Genomic DNA, 25,836 nt, shown 5'->3' with positions numbered 1-25,836 from the left:
TCTCTCTAAGCTACTACATTCCTTCTCAGTCTTGTCCCACATTTCACTTCTCCTACCATTTTTCTAGGAGTATGTTAGGTGAATGCAAATAAGGAGAGGACATTAAATTAGGCCAGCAACTGAACTGGAGTGTATTTAAACGTAGTGGCTGATCTGCTAGACGGCGGTTAGTGTGTTTTCTGACATTCTGACTTTTCAGTGACAGCTAGGTCCCCTCTCTGAATGATGCAAGCAAACAAAAGTCACACAAATTTCTCTCGTTGTGCAACTAAATGGCATAAATTCACCATTGTTGGCTGTATTTGCTAAACTTGTGGACAGAGACCCAGTGACTCTTTAATGAAAGCACAATCAGAGCTTTAAGTACTACAACATGAGGTCAGACTCTTACTCTAGATGCACAAAAACACTCCAACACCTGCGCGCACGCACGCACAGTTACACAGCCTGTAAATTAGCCCAGTCAGCAGTGTTGATTGAGCGCCGTGGACTCATTTCTTGTGTTTAAATCATCTCTGAGCACAGAAAGCACGAAAGCTGCATTAAAAGAACAGCTAGCGAAGAATAAAAGTATTAGTGTTCATCTCTAAATCCCCCCGCATGCTTTATAGCTCTCCTTTTGTCATCACCCTTTCCACATCCCGTCTCAAAGCAAGCTCACCTATTTCTCCACAGGACGTGACTCATTCCAAAGGTTGAGGAGTAATCTTGACTCCTGCTGTGATTTCTTTTCTCGCCCTCTTCTCTTGAGCTGTTTACTGTTGCTTTGTTGCTGACCAGCACAAGTGGTTTTCTTTTTTTCTTCTTCTCCCTTCTGCCTCTCTCCTTTCTTTATCCACGCTTTCCTCCTCGCCTCCTCAGCACCAGCTTTTGTCTCCCTTTCTCTCACTTTCTCTGCAGATTTCCAGCGCCCGAAAACTCCTCCTCCTTCTTCAGCTTGCGGCAGCCAGACTACATCTCCTACATGTCTCTGCCTGAGCTCTCTCTCTCTCTCTCTCTACACACTCTCTCTCCCGCTTTCTACCCAGTTTACATTCACCCTCCTCCTCCTCTCTATCCCGTCACTATGGAGACACACTGAGCCTATACCAAGACAAGCTTGTGCTCGCAAGGAGTCTAAGTTTATGTGTTTGTGTGCTGCTTGAGTTGAAAGAGTTCAGCAGTGATGTAAATATTCAAAACAAAAATTACATTGCTAACAATAAAATGTGAGATAACTCCTGATCACAGGAGTATCTTTATCTTTTATATTTATCTATATCGCTTCTAATTATATAATAATTATATTTTCATAGGGTCTATTATGGACTGGTTTTGTGTTTAGCACAAAGCCTGGAAACGGCTAGAGTTAGCTTTACAGCAGAAATATACATTTTATGGCCTTTTTTGCCTCCTTTCTGCCTTTATAATAATGATGCTTAGGAATGTTTTATTAATATTATAAAATACTTTACAACACCCCCACTTTTTTAAAGCCTTGAACTTATGCTTCACTAGAAGCACAAGCAGATAAAATAAAATTCAAATAAAATTCTCATATTCCATTAGTGTATTGGGCTATTTCCCAGTAGACAGGCTTCGAGCCCCAGGACCCTGAACTGGGCAAGCAGAAGAAAATGGAGGGATTTATGCTAACCAAGCTAGCTAGTGTTAGCTTCCATTGCATTTTCTATAAATAAATAAATAGTCTATGGATTCCCTCTCTTTTCTGTGTTTATGTCAAGTTAAACTTGAAAAATGAGCATAATTGATTTTCCGCAAATGTAATGATATCAACATTATCACCTAAGAAAAACCAGGTGTCTAATAATTGTTCTTTTAGCTATTATTAGTTATAAAATATGTTGTTAAAGAGTCTGGAAAAGACTAGCCTTAAGTCCGAGCTGTAACAAATTCAGAATAGTTGCAGTTTGACACAAAACACCTTAAAGTCTTTAAAATGGATTTAAATATATCCACTTCTTTGTATATAAGATCTAAAGCAATTGTAAACCTATTATACTGACCTGAACTCCTACACAGTGAATGCAAATATTAATGCAAATATGGGAGTAGTAAAAAGAAAAGAAAGAAAAACGAGGAATCTCATTTCTTTTTTTTCTAATTTCTAATTTCTAATTGATGCGAAAAAGTATTTTGTAGTTTGTGATCATCTCAGCCGGGACAGTTTGATACCAGTCCGACCTTTCTGATTGGTCAAACTTAATGCTATTAACTGGAACTTCAGAGCCCTCTCGCAACCAAAAATAAAGCTTTAGTCTCTGGCTGCAGTTCTAAACAAGTTTAGACATGTGACAGGAAGTAGCCTAGAGCACAGAAAATTCCCATTCATCTGATCATTATCAGTTTTGCAATTCTCCTTTGTGCCTCATTTCAGAGAAATCCCATCACTGAGGAGGCTTTCGTAATATTCAAATATCTACTATTTACCAAAGAATGAAACATTTAGAAATGACTCACCTTCTCTTATGTCTCTTAGGTCAGGACAACACTAGTCCATGTGGTTACTTTATATATTGAGCGGGTACATGTGTTTATGTCCGTATTAAAGTGTCACATAAATGAAATCCAAGCTACAAAGCTTGACGTCATTCTAGCTATTTCTGTCTTTACAAGCGTCTACTTAGGTTATGCCCCGTGGATCACATAAATAGAGTGCTTGAATCCCTCACACTGGCATCTCCATTAGAAAACAGCAACAACGGTTGAGTCTTAAATCTGTAATTAGATTTTTTTTTAAAACCTTTAGACATTATTAAGCATTTTAAACTAATTTTAAAGGAATAGATCCCACGTGGTGACAAAATAGTCCCCTAAAGACCCAAGTAAGCAAAAAAATATGCAAACTTCAAGATCTCAATGCACAATTATCAAAACTGAAGTAATTCACAATTGGGATATTAATGTAACATCTAGCAAACATATGCTAACATAAGCTAACTTTTTCAGGTGTAGGGAAAGCATATATAAACAGTGTAAAACATGGACGTAGCTTCTAGCTCAGAAAAAGGAAGCCAATGCGAAAGTGCCTTGTAACGGCATTCTGTCTGTTCTATCTGTTAGTGTTGATACTTGTGTCCTTTCATATTTATATTTGCTTTGTTGTCCTTTGTACGTCTGCTGCTATGGCGACTCAGTTTCCCTCTGGGATTTATAAAGTTTCTTTGGTCGGCCATCAGATGGCAATAGCTGTGACTGCATGTGAATGGAAGTCTACGGAAAAAACAGCTTTCGCTCTTGACCTCTGTAAACACTTTCCTGCTCAGTGTATGAGCTCAGTCACTTGTTTTTGGTCAATAAAAAAAAGAATGTCTATTTACTGCACTACTGTTTAACCATTGGTATGCTTGTAGCTGTCTATTGTGAGCCATTTCATTTACTTATCAAACGCTGTATATGTGCTTTTGTACTGTCTATAGCCTCCTTACACATGGCAGTCAGAGCTACATATAGTAGAAACTTGCTACTCACATTTATGACATATTTATGACATATTTCCAATTAGAAGTGTCATTTCAAGGTTTAAAGGGATGTGATACTAGTAAAGCTAGTCAACTTAATGGTGTCACAAACCACAACACAGACGAGAAATTATTAGTAATGCGTGACTAAATTGAACCTGGGCTCTGTATAGATGAAACAAACACAACAAAATCAAGTAAACTCATCCCCGTTTTTACAAACAGATTTAACAAGTGAAGATGTAGTAGACCGGGATGTGCAGCGCTACAACAGATCGGCCAACCGCAGGTTCATGAGCCACCGAGGGGTCACACATATTCTCTCCTGACACCTCCTACACGATCTGCAGCACGGTGAGCGCTATGACAGGAGGTTGTTTTTTTAAAAGAAGAAGAAAAACTGCAGGAAAGTGATATCAGCAGTAAGCAGTGACGGTGAAGTACACTGCAGTCCTGAGGCAAATCTGCCCACACAAAAATTAACACCAGCTACTACTCACTCCCTTTTCACACATACTGTATCCCTGCACATTTCAGCACGCCGGACGCAAATACACATATGAAAAACAAATGTTCCTCACCGGGCACAGGCATGAATTTTCGGTGCGAGAACTTGTGAATAGGCAAGATACCTAGAAGCATGTACTGTACGCTGCGCTCGCTTAATGCTTGCGTGTCTGTGTAGGTTCTAGTTTATGAAGTATACGATCCGGCGGTGTCTAACGAAGGCAGGAACCATCTGGTGTTGGGATGTGAGACAATCTGTCCATTTGGAGAGGTGACAAAGAAGGTGATAAGCACAGAATAACAACACACACACGAACTATTTAGAATAGTGTCAGGAAAAAGAAGCAATCCAGCACACACACACACACACACACACACACACACACACACACACACACACACACACACACACACACACACACACACACACACACACACACACACACGTATTTCATTCCATTTATACCAAGTGCACAGTCTCTATGGTAACTAGTAGCCATCTTCTACAAGCTGTAGAAGAAAAGCTGAACTCATGACTTATTTTAGACCCTTCATGCAGTTCGCACACACTTAGTCACTTTAAGCTTTTCACAAAACATTCCTAGCATATTGGGTGTACACTTACTGAAATTGCACGTTGTAAAAACTGAGGAGAATGCAGGGACAAGTCCGGCCCTGTGGGTGAATCACACACACACACAGATATACACCCACACGCATACACCTACACGATATGAGCACACACTAACAGGCCTTCACATGCAAAGGACGAGTATGAAGAGGCAAAAGCTTTTCCTCCGCTGCTCTATTTTACAAGAGCAGATCATGATTATATACCACGAAATCATGAAAATCAGTCAGAGAGATGTTGCACTTACTTCCTGTATCTATTTAATACATAGGGTTGGTTTAAGTTAGCGGTAGTTAACCTGGATGTTAGGAGATAATAAACAAAATAAGTGCAATTAATATGTGTGTGTTTCCACTTGGTGCTGCTTTATACTCACAATTCAGCTTATTTTCCTAAAGGTGGAAACAATGTAGCTTTTACTGATTTACTGGAAGGTAAAACTGGAAACACATTAGTGCCATCTTCAGAGTATTAAAGTCAAAACAATCCAGCTGCTTATCATGCACATCATCTTAGTGGCCATGGGTGTGAGGGGAAGTTGAGTCCTGGAAGTTAAACATTTATGTCCATTCGACTCAATAAACTGCAGTTCCTATATTTACCTTTAGGAGGTCTATAGAGAAAAAACTAAACTACGTTCTTCTCACACACTTAGCCTCATGTCAGGCTATAAAACACGAGAAACCTCTTGTGATTAGACTTAATGAGGTCATAAAAAGCCATATATATTGATGCTATAGTAATTAATCAGCAATTAATATGTAAGATGTTACTCTTTACCCGAGTAGAAGATTTTGTATATACTTCTTGAATTACTCTCATTATGTTATCTGTGTAATTTATTTTTTAAAGAGGAAATACTTGAGATTTATAACTACGTTGGAATATGAACTTTCCTCTCTGAACCTGTGAGAGGCTGTGAGTACACATACTTTTGCCTAAAATGCTCAAAACACATCACAGTGATTATGATTAGAAGCTTCTATTTTAAGCTATTGTGGGTCTACTACTACTACTACTACTATTCGATTATTTTTGCTACCCTCAATTTTAATCCGATTACTTGAAATCAACTTGAACATATCAGAATGGGAAGACGGTCCTTTCATACCCAGAAGACCTTAACGACTCAGCTTTCCATCCTCTGTGAACATCAATCAAACACATTTCCAGAACAATACACAGGTACGCTACACTTGTACACACTTGCAGCCGCCCTCCCTTGATATTAGGAGCCACTCATCCAGAAAACATTAAGGGAATCGTTCCTTAAGGACCAGAAACTATCTGCACTCCACCACCGTGAATGCGGCTTTCTAAAATGAAATCCATTTCTAATTGCTTCACTGTGGGCTCTCAGAGGACTCGCTTTAAATGAGAGCAATTTGGGGCCTTGACTCAGTTATTTTGTACTTTCTTTCACCTCCAGACGAGATCTGATTCAAGCGAGAGGCAGCAGCGCCACCGTGTGGATTCTTAAAGGATGTGCCTCTATGTCACTGCACTGCAGGGAAATGAAACAGGGGTATCAGAGTAGCCTGGTAAATCGGCAGGTAAAGCTGATGATTGTTATCAAACAGTCATTTTTACTGACACTTTCATGTTGCAGCACCTCCCGATAAAACAGCTCCCCCAGACTTTAACACAACAATCAAGACTTCTTTTCACATAATCTGATGAGCCTGAATGTATTGGTGTTCCAGCTGCACAGCTTCACTTTTTAAAGTTAAATTGGATCCATTTAAACAGGCTTTCTCACAGCCTGGAGAGCTAAGCAGAGTAAGGATGATCACAGTAAATTATTCTTGAGACAGCAGACAGATTTTACCAGGAGACTTGTGTTATTAAAAGGAGGCTGATAGAGTTATAAAGTCTTCCCCTGATTGCATTCTCAAGTATCTAAAAAAGCCCTCAAAATCAGTTTGGCTTCTGGGGAGAAATTAAGGTTGCAAAGCAGCTTAAAACGGCACACAAATATCCACAAATATTCAAAAACCTCTGGCCTCCCTCAATCGAAAACACACAAAATACTCTTCTGACATGAAGGAATCCAGGAAAACACGCATTTGGAAAGCTCTAACCACCAGTTTGTATTCACTCATATTGCTAAAAAATAATTGAACTGGTCCCATTAAGTATTTCATGAGTCAGTTTGGTGATACAAGGCGAAGCAATTTATCTTGAGTACGTTCTGTGGAATATGATTTGTTAAATTTGATCGGTGTAAGAAACTCCAATTATAAGCCACGTGTGAAAACTTACTCTGTCAATTTTAATAATGAATTCCTCTAAATTATTAATAGCAATTTCATATTTTAAAAATTTAAGTCTGATTTAATGAGTTTTCATTTCAGGTCTTTCAGACTTTTGGTTCTTTTGTTACTTCGTTTTTCAACGTCACAGCTAAGTGAAAATAACTAAGTGCATGTGGGGCCTACGTTAGCTTTATGTGTGCTTGTTGTCCTTTATGATGCAAGACTGACATGGTCTCTGTTCTTAATGCAGCTCCTGGATATTTAGTCTTCTTTCATATTACAAGAATTTTGTCCAATTTTAGCTTTTCTGTTTCCCTCCTATCGGCTCAAAGCACTCTGACCATTCACCCCTGACCTCTGCCCTCCGACATCAACAGTAATTTTTACTCAAGAGAACTGCCACTCACTGCATATTTTCTCCTTTTCTAACAATTCCCTGTAAACCGTGCCATGTTTAAAGTCTCTTAAATCGCCTTTCTTCATCATGCTGATGCTTGCTTTGAACTTCAACAGCTCATCTTGACCATGTCTACATGCACTGAGTTGCTGCCATGTGATTGGATGGTTAGATATTTGTGTAAACGAGTTGAACAGGTGTAGCTCATGAAGTGACCAGCGAGTGTATCTTGACAATGTTTTAAAAAACCACAAGGTTAGATATAAATTCATATGCAATTATATTTTTTAAATATTTAGTATTGGACAGTGTTATTATAACAGTATCTTTAACAAGCCCTCATCCTCTTTGTTTAAGCAGTCCTAAGTAGTGCAGTGTGCAGCAGTCTCTAGCACCTGGGACCAACTTCAGATTTAAGCCGGGGCCGTTGCCAAGGGCACAATGATGGGAGAATTAAACACTAACATACATGTAAACTAGCAATACCATTTTTGATGCCAGAAGAAACCTCTGGATCCCACAAGAAAGCAGAGCAAGAACACAGAGAACACGCTAAATCCACCTAATCTTGTACCAGCTAACGGCGCTAAACACTGGAACATCATGCTATTGTTGTGTGGGAACAAAAGATGTGCGTTGCCCCATTGTTGTTTCATATCCTGCTCAAAAATATAATGAAAAGAGATGTGTGTGTGTGTTGTTGAAAGATTATCAGTCAAACACGACAGATCCATACACACTCCCAAGCTGGTTTGCTCCTATACTTCTTTAATTTGGTTTCTTTCTTTATTAGTTTCAGTCTGCATTATGTAGAAATGTGCCATTTGAATCTATTTTTTTAACATCATTAGAAAATACTTGCTTTGATATGTTTGTGAAATTGCAAAACAGAAAGATATAATTTAGTTATATACGAATATTATAATAATAAAAGCAAGTCATGAAAGAATTGGATTATCCAGTAGCGCCACTGAGACTAAATCTAACAGTTAACTTGGACCAGGTGTGACTCCGAAGACTCAATCTACTCCGACGTTATAAACCCTGAATGCCACAGTTACTCTCTCTCTCTCTCTCTCTCACACACACACACACACACACACACACACACACACACACACACACACACACACACACACACACTACTGCAGAGAGAAAGCTGCACCTGCTCTCTGTCTGCATTGTATTGTGCACGAATGAGGACCAGCAGGCTTAAAAGGTGTTTTGAAATACTCTGCTAATCCCACAACAGCAGGTATCCACATATGTGCCCAACTATACACACACACACACGCCTATGCCCCCACCCACACGCACTTATATCCCACTTTAAAACACTTCTCCCCCATCTCCATGGACACCACTGCATCTGTTGCCCACGGCAATTACCTGGTGATTACATGAAAGCAGTGTCCAGATTCGATTTTTAAAGATTCGTTCTTATCTCTCTCTCTCTCTCTCTCTCCCTCTCTCTCTCTCTCTCTCTCTCTCTCTCTCACTCACTCTTTTCCCACTCCCTGTCATTCTCTTAAATCCATATCTCCTTCCCAGCATCACTTTATATTATTCTCCCACCACAATACATCGTTCTCTACACCATCTCCGGACAAACACACACCTCTCTCAGGTGCAGAAGTGACCTCTCCAAGTCTCCAGAGACTACTTCAGTGACAGTGTGCTGCTGCAGTGCTGTGCAGCAGACATACACGTACACTCTCTCCCAGTCAGATGTGCTCACAAGAGATCGATAAGAAACACTACATCCATGAGATAAGGCCAGCTTCACAGTCTCCCTGCAGACTGCGGACTAGGCAAGAGTAACACTTCATGTTATTGGACCCATGACTCCATTAAAACACTGCTAAGATTATTCCTTCATATCTATTTTAGTACAGGGAAAACATTTGATTCAAATACCTTGTGCTTAAAAGCAGATGTTTTCCACTATTCAATTCCATTTTATTTATACGGCGCCAAATCACAACAACAGTCGCCTCAAGGCGCTTTATATTGCACAGTAGATCATACAGAGAAAAACCCAACAATCATAGGAAACTACAGTAAATACTTCTTTTGGAACACGTTCAAATTTAAATTTGCAGTTTCCCCAGACTTCATATATGCTGAGTTGTCCAGTAGCCTGCAGTTATCTTTAAAATATATGGATGTGGATGACGGGAACTCTGATCAAGGACAGACTACTGAGTAGGCCTAGACCAAGGTGCAAGAAGAGTAGGAACTGACAACCCTCACTCCAGCTGCAGTGATTGCCCCACCATGTTTCTTTGATTGCCACCCTCTTACACTAATGGTTTTCTATCTGCTTTTTTAATCCCTTATTTTCATTATAATACGACATGAAACTGCACAGCAACTGTGGATGTGAATTGATGTAAATTAGCCCCTTGGCTATATCTGACTCACACTTGTGTTTAAGTTCACAACAAAATGTATAAAGGAAAAAATACCTCCTGGCACACTACCTAGATGATACTGTCTTGTTTTGTTTTGTCCCCTAAAATATATGCAAACTATGTTACATCCAGTAAATGCAAATTATAAAATCAGACACCAACATGTACATTACACTACGGAGGCACACCATCTCTATCACCCAGCTCTATTCATTCTATTAAAGCTCCTGAGTTGAGTTAAACATCAGTTCATTCTAAACATTTACTATGAGATATAATAACAACAAAAGGAACTTATTATAAACATAAACAACTTGGTCCTTTCTTTACAGGTGGTCACATCGGATCATCTGCCTTCATCCACGGAAATTCAGGAACAGATGAGACACAAAGTAACTGAGCTTTATATTAGCATATACAGCTGTGGAACTCCAGCGAACCAAAATTACCCCAAGAGTGCGACAATAGCTCATCCAAGAGGTCACAAAAGACCCCAGAACAACATCCGAAGAACTGCAGGCCTCCCTTGCCTCAGTTAAGCTCAGTGTTCATGACTCCACTATAAGAAAGAAACTGGGCAAAAATGTTCCAAGACAAAAACCACTGCTGAGCAAAAGGACCTTAAAAGGTTCATCTCAGTTTTAAATGGAACCATGAATTCTGCCGTCTACCCAAACACTCTAACGCGAAATGTGGGGCCATCAGTTTGTGACCTTAAGCTGAAGCGCAAATGGGTTCTGCAGCAGGACAGATCCAAAACACACCAGCAAGTCCACCTCTGAATAGCTTAAGAAAAAAAAAGAAGACTTTGAAGTGGCCTAGTCAAAGTCCTGACTAAATCCGACTGAGATGCTGTGGCATGACCTTAAAAAGGTTTATACTTGAAAACCCTTCATTGTGGCTGAATTACAACAATTCTGCAAAGATGAGTGGGCCAAAATTTCTTTTTTTTTTTTTTTTGGCCTGTCCCGTTTGGCTCTTTTGCCATCAGAATTGTTGTCTAAAGGCAAAGAAAGATGCCCAACGGATTTACTTTACCAAACTGACCATCCCAGCCTTGCCGTAATGGTCCATTTGATTCACCTTTTATTGTTTATTTTATTTTCACTTACTGAATACGGGACAGACTTGACTGGGGGAAAGAAGGGGAGAAAGAAAGAGGGAAAGAGAAACAGCTGAGAAGAGGGACGGGGGAGAAGGGCAAAAGACAAAAACCAACAGAACGGGCAGAGAAAAAAAAAAATGCATATATCGATCACCTGGATCACCTGCTGAGAAAGAAAAAAGAAAGCAAGCAGAAGAGAACAAGAGTAATAGAATAAACAACATCACAATGATATATGGGAATATGACAGTAAATACTAAATGTTAAACATTATTGTGCAGCACATAAGATCAACAGAACACAGTGTGCTTTGAGGTAGGAGCCAAAAAGGGTGTAGTTTGTGGGTGTGATCACCCGTGTGTACACCTGTGAGCATGGACGCGCTTGTTTTTTGTTTTTTTAAAAGGTTCCTTCATGTAATAATCTGCTAGAGGGTGTGGGGGGGCCACAGCCCCGTCCTCCAGGGCGTGAAGCAGGTGTGGAGGAGATCAAAACTCCAGACATCCAGAGGCCCCCAGAACACAAGAGACCAAGGAAGACCAACAGAGGGGCAGCTGCGCCACTGTCCCGGAAAGAGCTGAGGAGAGTCCCAGATGAGGGCTCACTCAGCAGCCGCGGAGCAGAAGCCAGGGGGAGTTGCAGTGACGCGCCCGTGAGCTCCGCCGGCAGCCAGCTGCGCCTGAGTGACCGAGCCCCAGGCCGAGAGGCCGGGGGCACCCCACCTCCGAAGTGGCCCGAGCGAGCCCCAGGCTCCAGGCCCCGATAAGCGGCCGCCAAGGAGTGAGCCGGTGTGTACCTGGACGCCCATCCCCGGACACAAAGAACCACCAACGCACCGATGTCTGAGGGGGTCCGCCACTGGCAGGGGAAGTGGTGGTAGGGGGAGATAGGCCTCCAAACCTTGGAGGGCCTGAGATGTCCCCAGAGAGGTGGCGCCTGACACCCAACCTGACATATAGACACAGACATACAGGCACACACAGATACAAACATCCATTCCCACCCTCATGCTCTCATATGCACTTACTCCACACTCAACCAACGTGGAGACAGACATAAAGAGACGTTGTACACACGATCACACTCCCCAAGCGTACTCTACAAACCGGGTCTAGGTGCCCCCGCCCCTGGAGGGGGGAACTGCACCCAGACCCAGGTGGTGTTTCCCTTTTCCCTGCGGTGGGGGGAGGCAGACCGCCCCGACTCCGCAGCAGCAGGAAGGCTCCACACTCCAGACCGCAGTCGGACGGCCAACTCCTCCTCCTAGTCCTAGCCCCCCTGCTCCAGCAGGTCGCAGAGAACGGGGGTGAGAGAAGACTCCAAACCTCCCTCCACCCGCTCATTGTAATGTTGATGCATGTGTGTTCTAAGGTGCATTGGGCCAAAATTTCTCTTCACCATTGTAAAAGACTCACAGGCAGTTATCACAAAAACTTAATTGCACTAACATTAATTTAGAAACTGCATGTTGTGTTTACTGGTCTTATCTTCGTCTAATATTTACATTTGTTTGATCTGAAACATTTAAGTGTGACAAACATACAAAAAATACTATTGTATTCATTTTTAACCCTGTCCATCCTGGTCACTCCAAATAAAACTCCCTCTTCAGCAACACTACTTTCAGCTCCACCTCCTGTCTTTTTGTCAGTGTCACTAGCTTCAAACCATACATCATTGCAAGTCTCACGCTTTACACTTACAAACCTTCCCTTTCACTCTTGCTGCTATCCTTCTGTCATAAATCACAGATGACAATCATACCCATCTACTTGATTGTCCCTGCAACCCTTCTTCACTCCCCTTATATAGAACATGAACTAAAACCCAAAATAAAGCATTGGGTAAGTTTTTATACTAAACTAGGGAAATCTCTTTATCCACAGTCATGTTGAATAAGTGAAGCATTGTCACCAAAGCACTATGATAGCAAAGTTGGGGATAGTACAGTCCAAAATAAAAGCAAGTTTCCTGAATCAAAGAAGCCCGGTGCAAACAGTGAAATGCAATCTGAGGTCTTATAGGGACATGCAGTACTTTTGGCTTTACAGTGTACGTGGGCACCCTCTAGTGGCTGCAAAATGTGCTGCACTGCAGTTTCAGTTAATTCAGAAAATCTTTTGATGCTATACAGTATTCAAATTTACACGAACAGGTCTAAAACTAATATACATCCATGCATGTCATACATTGAATACAAATACATAAACATACAGGAATGTATTAACAGTTTAACTGTCTCACATATGCATCCAGACACACACACACACACACACACACACACACACACACACACACACACAGAAGTGCAGCATGTGGGCGGTATCCCCGGCGCTATAAAACATCTTGCATCCCACATGCTTATATAACTCCCTCTCCACCTCCTCCAGCTGATCACTCATCACTTTATCCTCCGCAGGGAAGGAAAAACACCCCTTCTCACTCTCTCTCATTGAAATCAGTCAGGCAGGCGCCCCCTGCAATCGAGCATGATTTCGTTACACTGCCAGCATCAAAGAAGCACATCACTCCAAAGAGATCGGCCTGCATTAAACTGCATCTCCGAGTGAAGATTTTATGTTGGTAAAAATTGAATCATAAACCTGGACTATCTGTGACAACACATAAACCCAAATGTCAAACCTTCTTATCGTTCCCCTTTACTAATATTTACAGAAAGTGAGAATTCAACATTCAGAAGCTCCTTGTTTTTTTTTTGTTACTGCAGATATCGGACCAGAAATCTCTACACCGAAATGACGAAAGAAAAAGACAAAGCAATGTTATGATTTAACAGTAAAAAAAATGCACCTCCCTCCAGTTTGTTTTCTCAGCACATATTGCACAGTAATGAGAAGAAATGCCTGATGGGCCTTCTTTACAGTATGGCCTCTGAATCAACTTCAGCCTTGTTCTCGAGTAAGAAGCCAAAGGGCTAACAGTAAGCCTGCATGGCTACTGAAGTTTGACTTTCCGGGGTTATAATATGTACACTCAATAGGAGATACAAACTCACTCTGTCACCAAGGTGAAAGATGAGGACAAGAACCAGCAAGCATCCAGTTCACAAAGCACCAGCTCAGTCAAATCTATAGATAAAAGAAGTTTGTGGCTCCCTTCTGCAGTAATCTGTATTAATTTTATGGCGCTGCTCTAGGACCTCCGCACCCTTCATAGAGCGTGCACAGCAAGCCACAAGTGGGAAGAATGTAAGCGACAATATCGGACACAGCATGTTAGGAATGGGGGAGGGAGGGGGTTTGCCAAGTGGCTTGCAGCAACTTTAGGCAGGTTAAAGGAGCCTGAATAGCAGCTGGAAAATTGGATGGGATGAGATCAACTTGTGGGATGGTGGTTGAGAATTAGATGGTGCTTTGCCTGAACCAATGCTATGCTATCTGACTAGATATCTGACTATTGACGGGGGTGTCTCGATGTGTGCTCAATCATCCAGGTAAGGAAATCCCAGAAATTGCAGCAATTTCCCAATTTGCATATTAATGACTATGAAACAGCCTCTTGTTAGTCAGTGGTACTACTTTCGGCCACTATGTAAATGTATATAAGGCAGGTGAAACCTGCAGTGAGCTGAGACTGAAGAAGTCACTTGGAGTAGTGATGAAACTCTCACTGTGAAAACGTCCAGATGAACAGAATCAAGTTTCTGGAATTGGTTGACGGAGTTTGACCTCAACCAATTCATACCTGTATTCATACCTGTCTTGTTTGAACATATTTTCATGGGTTCTGCCACAAATGTCTTTAGCGAAGAAAAAAAGAAAGAAAAAGCAATGAATTCAGAACTCTGCTACCTTGACCATTTGCCCGAAGTTTTAAGACGGGACTCAAATTTATGGTTAAAAAACAAAAACTCAGAGATTCCCTGAAACAGCTGAGCGCTGCTGTTTTTAGCAAATGTTCCTGGATTAAATGGTGAACTCACTGGGCACTATTTTTCAGCTGCAAATTGATTTTTGTTGTTTTTCTGTGCTCTAGTGAGTATTTATGGCCACAGAAATGTAATGTGGAATTGACTCAAAGTGAACTGCAGAGCTCATTCTCTTGGGAAAAAGTAACATATCACCCAGTGGCTAAATTAGGTTTTGGCTTCCCATGTAATCCTTTGTGCTTTCATTAGATTTTATCTTTTAATATGGCTATTTTTAGCACTGTAGACTTACATTGATGAGCTCAATTTCCCAGATCTTTTTGACCAGCTCCATGGAAGTGTAACCATTGACAAGGAAAGACTTGGTGTAGTCCCCGAGCTCCAAAGACTCCAGCCACTCTGCCACTGATGTGGGGTTGTTGCCATCGTATCCGATAGGTCTCACCTTAAGTACACAGAGCAGAAAAAAGGGATTAAGGAAGAAGTTTGTCTTTGGAGCGCACTTTTTATTACTTTTCTGTAGTTCTGTTTGTTCTCGCTGCATGCTCTTGTACATAACAGGAGGCTGTGAGCACAGCGGATTATCTTTCTTCTCATTTTCCACATTTTAAACCTGGAGTTTTACTGCATAAAAACAGCTGCTATCTGAAGCAAGATCTGGTACGAATGTTTACTGCCTACATACCTATTACTAATTTCCATTTTATTCCTGTGCCATGCTTTATTTTCAAGATGCATTCCATATTAAAGGCCTCAATTGAAAGGAAACAGGTGAGGAAGCTAAACGAGTACAGGAAAAGGAAACACGAGCACAACTGTTGAGAAGGTTCGTAAAAAAAAACACCAAAAGCAGACTCACTGCTTGCACTGAGACACTGAGTGTAGCAGATAATACATAATTCATTCACTTTTCTTTTGACAGTCATAAGCACTTCAGAGAGCTTATGTTGCTTCAAGCAAGCGTTCTGCAACCTCCACCTCAAGTTAAGCATGTGTTCGCCTACATGTGTCTGCACAAGTGTGTGCGTCTTTTTGTGAGAGGGCAGGCAAAAGTTAAAAGGTTCCATCTCTTACAGTGTTTTGAAAAGTTTATTGGGGATGAGAGGAGGAAAATGCTGACTGGAGATCAAAGTTTTCTTTGGAGTCTCTATGAAGCATGCTTATCTCCGAGCTCAGACTCTCCCCTTTCTCTTAGCTCGCTGTTGCAGACTCCTTTCTTCTGCTCGCACTGTGTGCAGCTGGGCACTTTTGATCTTACTTTGACTCTTGCACACTCACACAAAAGTATTTGACCTTGCTAACATATAGCAGCAGCCTTTTTTTAAAAGAAAAAAATCGACTTCCGGTCTCTTTTCAGCAGCAAATGTCGGCTCAAAGCGTGTCGATATGTTTTTATTGAGTGCATTGTGCAGATGCGAGAAGGTATGGATTTAGCAGTTTCTCGCATCATTTAATTTTATGTGCTTTCAAAGCTGTGATAATGTGGCTCGGTGCCCCTGTCTCTGCATGCTTCTTGTTCAAGTGTTGAGTAGAACATGCAGAGAGATACCCAGCCACCCACAGAGAGTTATATCACACGGAAACAGATGTAGCAGAAGATTTGCTGAATTTTATATGAAACAAAGAGGACTGAGTACAGGCCGGCTCAAGATTCTCTCCTTCAATTGGTCATGAATTTATATAACTTCATTGAGATGGATGCTGCAATAAACCCAGTCCAGACTGACTAAATTATCCACTTTGTAGACTCTGTGGTATTCTTGTGTGATAGTGTTACTATTTGCAGCGCTGACCCTGGGCAAGAGCCGTATGGCCTGCAGGAGACGTTGTCTGTGGGCCGAGTTGAGGATTCCAATTTCCAGCAGGTCTTGGTCCTCCACCACATTGCTGCCCTGTAAAACACCAAATAACACACAGGGTAAGAAAACAGGTTACAGCACAAACCAACAAGGCTCCACTACAGATATCTCCTTTGAAAAATAACAACAGAAGAGCCACATCTCAAATTTCTTTTCAGTGTGAAACGCTTCACTTCTGGTACTTATAGCCTGACCCCGTTTAGCACTGCTTCTGATAAAAGTTTGCACTATCAGCAGCTTTCGTGTACAGCGCATTGGCAATGCACCACAACTCATTATTCTAACATAAATACAATGTGGTTTCTTCTAGACATTACCCGATGGAGCTGCATGCAAGAACACAAATGTCCACATCTTTCAGATCTGACATTAGGTGGTTGCTTCCAAGTGCAAAGTCTGTGTAATGTCTATTTGAGGACAGTGCAGGTAATTGTCCTGTAAATACCCAGCAAGCTGGCCAGATAAGTCCCTGCCTTCCTGCATCCTTTACCCAAGCACATTTAGCATTTCCGCTAGTAAGAACGCATCTGCTTTTATGCGTTACATGTGGAGGGAGCAATTCATCTTTAATATTGTCCAGTGTTGATGTTCGAAAAATGTCTGTGCAAGTTTAAGCTGCAACTCAGGTAGACTCTAAATCCCTGCTCTGTTTAGTTTCAGATATCTGGATTTTTCTCCGCTTTCTATGGGAGCTTGTTGCCAGTTGAAATTTCAATGTACCAGGTCAAAACGTTGAGATAATTAACTTGACATATTGAGATAATAACACCCAAATTTTATCGATGATGTTTTTCCCCCAGCGGTGGGAGAAAAAAATAAACGTGCTCTAGCTCGTTGCAGTTTTCTCCTCATATCATTAAGTAATAAAATCCTATTTGCAAACTCATCAAGTTTTCTTAAGTTTTGTAACTCTCTGACACAGAGTGTGCATTTGGTTTAATAAGGTGGGGTAATGATGGTAAAATCCGAGTTTAAAAATCTTAGTATCATCTTATTTATAGCAGATATTATGAGTTAGAATGTTTGAGAACATCCAAGTCCACAGGTACGTCTCTCTTTGAATCATCACACCTTTGCAGTCTTATATCAACACTTCTATCTTGCTCCCTCTTCTTTTCTACATTGATATGAGAATGTTTTAACTACAGATCTGTAATAAGATAGCCATATGAAGCTAATGTGTAGATTTATATTATCTGGAATATTAATACCACACTATTAAGAATGCCACATATAGCTGCTGTAGTTTACCTTTGAAAACAGTTTTTAGACCATAACATTAATAAATCGAGTTTATTCCTCAGATAATATTGCATTAAGATTTAATTAGCTGTGAGGAAAAAATATCATAGGAAACACAACAAAGAAAAAGAGATTTTCCACAACCAACAGAGCGTGGCAGACAGCAGTACGATGGTCTTTTATTAAGACTAACAAGAGCCTATATGGGTATCATACAGCCTCACCTTTAATTAATCCAATGGGAAGCCATAAGAGAGTTATCAGTCATTCTCCCGCAAGAGAGACAGAGAGGGAGTCTTCATGCAGACAGATAATTACAGGAAAGAAGAGATGCGGTGTGCAGGCAGACAGCTGTAGCACCGAGAAGCAGCGACTCAGCCAGAAATATGGTCAGAAATACAGATTGTGACAGAAGTGAAAAGTAAAGAAAGGTAATCATCAAAATGATGGCAAAGAAAATGGGAAAGGAGAGGGACTGTGTACGCAGCCTGCAGGCAGTCTCAGGGCCATCCATACACTCCCAGCACACACGGACAGCGCGCACTCTGTGGTACTGAAGGATTACACTTGTCATTCCCTCCACATCTCCTTTATGTCAAACTAATAAGAGCTAACTAATAACACAGAAGATAAGAAGGAAAAAAAGAACACAGGCAGATACCAGATAGCTGCTGTTTTCCTCCACCTTATTTCATTTCTGCGTAGAGATCGATGCTGGGAACACTCTGCCCTCGAAAAGGACATTTTGCTCCCTGGCTGTGACATTTTCATTCTAGGTATGCCATTGCTGCAGTTTAGTTTTCACTGCAGCTTCCTGAAGAGTTTCTGCAGTCATGCATGAAACATGCTGCGCTTTATGGCTCTCTCACGCAGATTCCTACGCCATTCTGCGTCCAGCTGTGTATCTGCTAATTGCATCTGCTTGTATTTGCATTTAAGACATGACAATGACAATAAAGTTTCTGATTCAGATTCTGATTCTGAAGGCAGAATCTGCATGCTGAATTTTAAATGGCTTCTCAGGAAAAGCGCTGCACGGTGACTACTGCGGCGCTCAGGTCTGTATATGCTAAAGTGAATTTGACTCCGTGTTAGACACGTACGCTCGGCGTAATGGCTTTGAACAGGTGCAGTGTGAAAAAAAAAAATGGCAAGGAAGGAAATATCAAATATGAAAGAAAAGTGGAACGACATGCGAGAGGCTGTATTAATGAAACGAGGAAGCAGTGCTGGAGTTAGAACTAAAAGATCAATGTGTGTGTTTTAAGAGATTTGAATCTTTTGGTGCAGCAGCTGAGCTTCTGTTGTGAACTTGTATAATGCATATCAGGGGCTTTGGTGAGTTAAATAACAGGTGGGTGCCATTTTGCAAGTAGCATTAAAAGACACTGAAGTTGGCTGTTTCCACCTCTACGATTGCTAAGCAGGAACACATCCTGAACACCAGCTCCAGGCTTCAAGAAGCAATTCTAAAAGGTAATGAGCAAACTTTTACAGAGTCTCTTGAGCAATTTCAAAGCTAGATTGTGCTTGGACAAAAGTACTGAGTCGCACCTCTTAATCTTCGAATACACCCACTAGCCAGGCAGTCTGCTTCTACCAGCATTTGTGAAAGATTATGTCGTTCTAAAGAGCTCGCTGAATTGGAGCACGGTGCTGTAATAGGATGCCACCATTGTAACAAGTCACTTTGTGAAATGTCTTCCCCTCTAGATATTCAACAATCAACTCTGAGTGGTATTATCGTAAAGTGGAAGCGCTTTTAGCTCAGCCACAGAGCAGCAGACCATGGTAAGCTACAGAGCAAAGAGAACTATGCACCAGCAGCTTCGTGGCATAGAGGTCCATGACTGAGGAGCTCCTCTAGGTGTGGCTGGCATACTTGCACTACTAGCAATGCGATGCATGTTTTAATAATAAAATATGAAGTCATGATGTTTTGTTTTTGCCTCAATAAAATTTAATCTCTATCCAGTTTGTTTACACCACAGTCTAAAAAACAACTGCAGAGCAGATCATATAAAAACAGATAATACAATATCTTATATGATGTCGTTAGCAGACTTTAAAGGTGTGTAGCTGTGAGGTAGATTGGTCCATTTTGAAAAGTTGGATGAATTTAGGACCTTACAAAGAACAGTAGTTTTATTATAGTATTATTGTATAAGAATTCATTTAAAGCTTTTGAAATTAAGAGTGGCATTTTGCCATTTTATCCCCAATAAATCCAGTACTGAATTCCCTTTTGTAATCTGATTACTTCTAGATCTCTGAGTGAGCCTACTTCTGCTTTGTGTTCAACCTTTGAAAGATCCAGATGAAATATGCAGGTTGCAAAGACATATCTCCTGAAAATGACATAATGCGATCAGATGAAAAACTAAATAAATGCCCATGAAAAGTGATCGACTTTTGTGTGACTGGTCCACCTGCCTGTCACTGTACCGGGCTGTGAAAACTAATGCAGCAGATGATCGGGCTCATTCTGTGGCTAAACCTTAGCTTCCACAATGTCTTCACCTACTTGTACACTGGGACCTCTGTGGGAAGAAGAAGAGTGCAGTCCATAGATCAGCTCCCAGGCTGATTAATAGAGCACAGAGAGGAGCTGGTGTTGGAGCCACAATGCTACAACTTCACAGCAGAGTAATGACTCCGAGAGTCGGAGCAGAGTAGATTGGGGGGGTTTAAAGAAGCATGACTAATTGCTCCCTGTTGGGCTCCTGATGCAGAGAGATGGGGTTCCTCCATGTTTGTTCTTTCTCTCTCCAAACCTATTTTGTCCTGTTTCTCTTTGTCTGAACATTATGTTTGCCCTACAGTATGGCTACCACTTCCAAGTGCGCGTGATGGATCATGGGATCAGCTATCACATGAATAGATGAACACAACAGCCAGCAGAAATAAGTGAAAGCAACTAATGACGGTGTTGTGCTTTTCCTCCTCGTGCTTCTACTGTTTATCTTGTATTCTGGAGGTAAACATGAGCTCTGGTATGGACTGGTATGAGCTCTAACAATCCATTATGGAGGTTTTTAGCATCCACAGAGTTGATACAATTGCCATAGCCCGCAGTTATTTTGTGATACTTAGACCACGCCGCTTAACAACTGTGCCAGAGAGGGCAAAATCTCTAAATGCAGAAATTAAAATTCATGTGCAGTAGCAGGGGGTTGAGGCTGAGATTAGAGATGGAGCAAAAAACGATAGTAGTGACGACCATTATCGGCTCCAGCAGGCCTGGGCGTGTGCTACAAATCATGCTCGACCTACTGTGTCTCTTTGCTCTCTCTCTCTCTGTTCTTTCCATGCCTGTGTTCATCCCTCTGAGCTTCTCTCTTTGCGATTCTCCGTTGCGCCGCTTATTTCAGAAGCGTTCCTCTTTCCTCATTATTTTGTTGCCTCTCTCTCACTTACTAACTATTCAAACCCTCTCTTCTCTGTCCTCACTTGCACTTTTAGTCTGTAATTCATATTCCTTTTGGTTTCTTTACAAAAGTTGTTGCTCTTAGATTTATCGCCTTCTCCCGTGTGAAGAGGCGGTGACTTAAGTTTCTACAACTTTGCGGCAGTTTGAAGAATTTCGGTTCCAGAATAAATCCCTTCATGAGCTGTATTACATCTCCCACAGTGTGTGTCTGACAAGGTGATTAGCAACACAGGGGCACCACAGGGGACTGTCCTCTCCCCCTTCCTCTTCACCCTCTACACCACAGACTTCAGCCACTGCACAGAGACCTGCCATCTTCAGAAGTTTTCTGATGACTCTGCGGTGGTTGGATGCATCAGCAGGGATGATGAGACAGAGTACCGGGCTGTGGTCGACGCCTTTGTCACGTGGTGTGAGCAGAATCATCTGCAGCTCAACGTGGCAAAGACCAAGGAACTGATCGTGGACTTCAGGAAGACCAGGAAACACTTGACCCCTGTTTCAATCCAGGGGGTCAGTGTTGACATTGTGGAGGACTATAAATACCTTGGAGTACACATTGACAATAAACTGGACTGGGCTAAAAACACCACAGCACTTTACAGGAAGGGCCAGAGTCGTCTCTATTTTTTGAGGCGACTGAGGTCCTTCAACATCTGCCAGAAAATGCTGAGGATTTTCTATGAGTCTGTGGTGGCCAGTGCGATCCTCTATGCTGTTGCATGCTGGGGGAGCAGGCTGAGGGTCGCAGATGCCAACAGACTTAATAAACTGATCCGTAAGGCCAGCAATGTTGTGGGGATGGAGCTGGACTCCCTCAAGGTGGTGTCGGAGAGGCGGATGCTGTCCAAGATAAAGACAATGTTGGATAACACCTCCCACCCACTCCATGACATGTTGGTCAGTCACAGGAGCTCGTTCAGTGAGAGACTGAGATTACCGAAAAGCACCACTGAACGACACAGGAAATCATTCCTGCCTGTGGCCATCTCCCTGTACAACGCATCCACTTAACACACTGTTTGCTGCTACAGCTACACATGTTTCTTTTCCAAATATTTATTTATAAGTGACTTATGTATGTATGTATGTATGTATGTATGTATGTATGTATATATTGTACTATTCTTAGTTAGCGTATTGTCTGTCTTGTCTTAATGTTGGTTTAAAATGGAGCACTGTAACAAAAAATAATTTCCCCCAGGGATCAATAAAGTATTCTGATTCTGATTCTGATTAAATGTAACCACCTTATGAAATATGAATACTGAGATTGTGTTATTTCTAATGCTGTTGTTTCCTAACTTCACTATCAGGAGAAGCTCAGGGTCAAATTAATTCCGCTAGCTTTGCGTGCTTTTTTTTTTCTAATTCAGCTGCTGTTTCTTTATTATACATAATGCTTTACTTCTCCATTTCTTTCACTGCGGCCTCATTCTTCTGCAGCTCTGGAGTCTTTTATCCTTCTTTTATTTCACTGTGTTGAATGAAACTAAATAAAAAGCATCATGATTAAGGAGGTTTCACTGCACATGGCATTCTTTTGTATTAGTGTGTGTATCTCAGTGCCTCCACAGTCCACTGATAACCAGTTTATGTGGCACTTAGCAGGAATTCTCTATTTTCTATCACAACTGTGCTTAAAAAAAAAAAGAATCAGCTTTCTTCACTATCCTCTATTCATTCGGATATTCTCAGCATATATATGTGCTGGCATGCAGTGTGTGTGTGTGTGGGTTTGATTGTAATGAGTATTAGCTGGGACAATGTGACTGCAGTTAGAGGGCTAAACAAGAAGAATGAGCTTCTCGCTCCAGTGATCCCATAAATATGACGTAGCTTTGCTTTCAATTCTCCTCTCACTAGATGCATTTGCATCTTAGAAAACATATGAAAGGCTGCTGCTCGCCATGATGAACAACTAGGGAGCGGTAATATCACAGACTCTCCAGTGCCCTTCAGTTTTATGAAGCATTTTATCGTCCTTTGTCTCCTTGTTTTAGTTTCACAGCACACATCTTGACCATTTAGGTTCCCTGCACTCATCGGCATAACTTCCAGACCCGGGAGGCGGCTATTTTTTGTGAGATAGCCCAGAAACACCCGCTGTACATTACCTGGCAAGCGGCAAAAAAGCAACTGGATAATGTATGCAGATGAGCACCTAAAAAAAACTCTTTTAAAAAAGGGTAGGAGGAGAGAAAAAAAAACAGACCAGAGGAGGTAAACAGAGAGTGACTACATACATTTGCCAGGTGGCCACTATCTGAAAATCTATTCAAATATATGCTCTTGTTACACCCTGTCTGCCGCCTGTACCAGGGTCCAGTATCTGTTATGAAAAATGCAACCAGCACTATTTTTTGAAGTGTAGCACATTCATGGAAGAGGCCACCGCATGCTGCTAGGACTACAGCAGATGCAGCATGTGTTGTGCTTAGTTTCTGTCGCATGAAATTTGGTACAGTTCCAGCTGAGAATTTTTAGCACAAGGTTTAATAAATGGTTCATTGTTGTAAGGACATTATTTACTCTCTATTTGACCGTTTTGTCATTGCTTTCCAACATTCTTTCAAAACTCCCTCTGGATGTGATCCTTCCCTCTGTGATCATGTTACTGTACTCTTGCATTACAGAAGTCCTTTAATTTTCTAAATGATCGAGAGTTAGAAAGAAAGAAATGGTGCAATTGCCCCAATAATAAAAAGGACAAAAACACCAGAGTAATCTGCAACTTTTCACAAGAGATGATATGCAAGAAAGGACATGAATGTAAGCGTAAAGGTAGAAAACTATGCAGGTTGCAAGCACTATGAAACCTCTGCAAAGCTCCTGCTATTGCAGCTCGCTAACATAAGAGATTTTTCGCATTAACAAACTAGAGATGAACAGTCTTGTAGCATCATTTATTGCATCATATGAAGTGAACTTTGGGGTGTGTTTTCCTGACAACTTTACTGTTTGCTCTAATCCTTCAATAATGAAACAAAGGTTTAGGGTATGTCCTTTAAATTAGAATGGGAATTTGTACTGATACGTGGACATATATACAGTAAGGCTTATTGTTTATTAAGCTGCAGAATACCACAAAGGTAGTGTCAAGTATGCAGGAATTAAATAAGTAATGCATTGTTTTAATAAAAAAAAAAACCCCAAACAAACACTGAAGAAGATTTTACGACAGGCGATAGCGAGCGTAAGAGGTTAAGCTACCAACAAATATCTTAATGAAGAATCGCTTAGTAGCTCATTCAGCAAGTCAAAGTGCAAGACAAGACATGAGGGCCTGTTTGGATCCAAACAGAAACAGCTAACGTGAGTCAGCCTCTGTCTGTCTGTGTCCGTGCTCTTGCATGTCTCTCTGTCTTTAAATTTTCCATACATGAACGGTCACTGAAGTGGATGTGATTAGCCTCTATCCAGTGTCCTTCGTATAAAATTCTGTGTCCATAACAACCGTTCTACTCCTCGCCATTTGTCCATCAATCCGGCAGCACTCGTCCTCTACTGGGTGGTTAAGGTGCCCGGACACACCCACACTTATGACTCCTATTAGCAGTAAACGATAATGGCAGATTGGAAGGCCCGTACTTAAACAGTATTCATGTCTATATAGATGTATATATTCTTGCACGCCACATGGGGCCTTTCACAGTTATGCACTGACGCAGATCAAACTCGAGGGCAAATTAATTTGCAAACCAATCAGCTGTACAAATGAACTGGCCTTGAAACGGGAAGGGAAAAAAAAGCTTTTATTTTTGTAATAAGCAGAGTCGTGGTTTGAATCATCCACGCCACTCGATTTCCCATACTGAGTGAAATGAATGTGGCACAAAGCTCTCGTTCAAGAAGCCAGTCAACAATAAAAAAAGAGCTGCTCTCGCCCAACACAATGCCTGTAGCCAGTGCCTAAATCGCATTAATATCAATTTGTGGTGGACACTGATTTTTTCCCCCTTTAGGTTGAAAAATATTAGCAGCCTTCTTGTTTAGTCAAGACTGTTAAAAAGCATAAAAGGAGTTACAAACTCTACTCAGCATGGGGGACACCAGCGAAACTTTAACACCCGGAGAAAAGCACCACTTAGAAAAAGAGACTTTGAAGTTACTCTGATGTTTGCGAGGCAGCTTCATCTCTTTTCAATATTAATTGTATCTAAAGGCGTTTCAGAGGAGACGGTTGAGCTATTGAGAATACGTTTTTAAAGAGGGGTGATGGGATGGAGGGAGTAAAGCCAGGAAAACAGATAATCCCAGAGTCTCTCAGAAACAATGTTATTGACAATAAACTAGGTCCACACGAGAGTAATCCAGATACATAAATGGTGGTGGACAGCCACGGGCTTAAAAAATACATGTGAGTTCAAAAAAAACAAAACAAAAAGCTGTGAACAGCCTATGTGTGACGTTAACAGTTGCCTGGACACTAACAGCTGCTGCAGTGACTCCTACCTTCTGCTCATTAACTTACCAAAGGAGGATGTAAACAGAAAAATTATGTAATGTTCTGCAGACACCCATGAAACTCGATTCATTATGAGAAAATGGATTTATATAAATTTCCAATTAAAATTAGAAGTTGTGCTGAAACTCCAGATGGCAGGTTGGTTTTAGATAAATATCTTATTAAAAGATAGTTTGAG

General features: G+C 41.2%; 1 protein-coding gene across 4 annotated transcripts in view; it reads right to left on the bottom strand.

Moving 5' to 3' along the window:
• anks1b (ankyrin repeat and sterile alpha motif domain containing 1B) overlaps positions 1 to 25,836 on the bottom strand; it is a 278,973-nt gene that overhangs the window by 34,894 nt on the left and 218,243 nt on the right. For all 4 annotated transcript variants that reach the window (XM_085387689.1, XM_085387686.1, XM_085387687.1 and 1 more), the window contains 2 exons: positions 16,453 to 16,551; positions 14,952 to 15,104 (listed from right to left, as the gene is read on the bottom strand). In XM_085387689.1, coding sequence (XP_085243815.1) covers positions 14,952 to 15,104; positions 16,453 to 16,551 — 252 coding nt within the window. The remainder of the gene's footprint in view (positions 1 to 14,951; positions 15,105 to 16,452; positions 16,552 to 25,836) is intronic.

This window comes from Rhamphochromis longiceps, linkage group LG17, assembly GCF_057381845.1.
Source record: "Rhamphochromis longiceps isolate RC_006_pf linkage group LG17, R_longiceps_female_GT1.1, whole genome shotgun sequence".
Lineage (NCBI taxonomy): Eukaryota > Metazoa > Chordata > Actinopteri > Cichliformes > Cichlidae > Rhamphochromis > Rhamphochromis longiceps.
The sequence above is the reverse complement of the archived record's forward strand: the minus strand, read 5'-3'. Positions and strand labels throughout refer to the sequence as shown.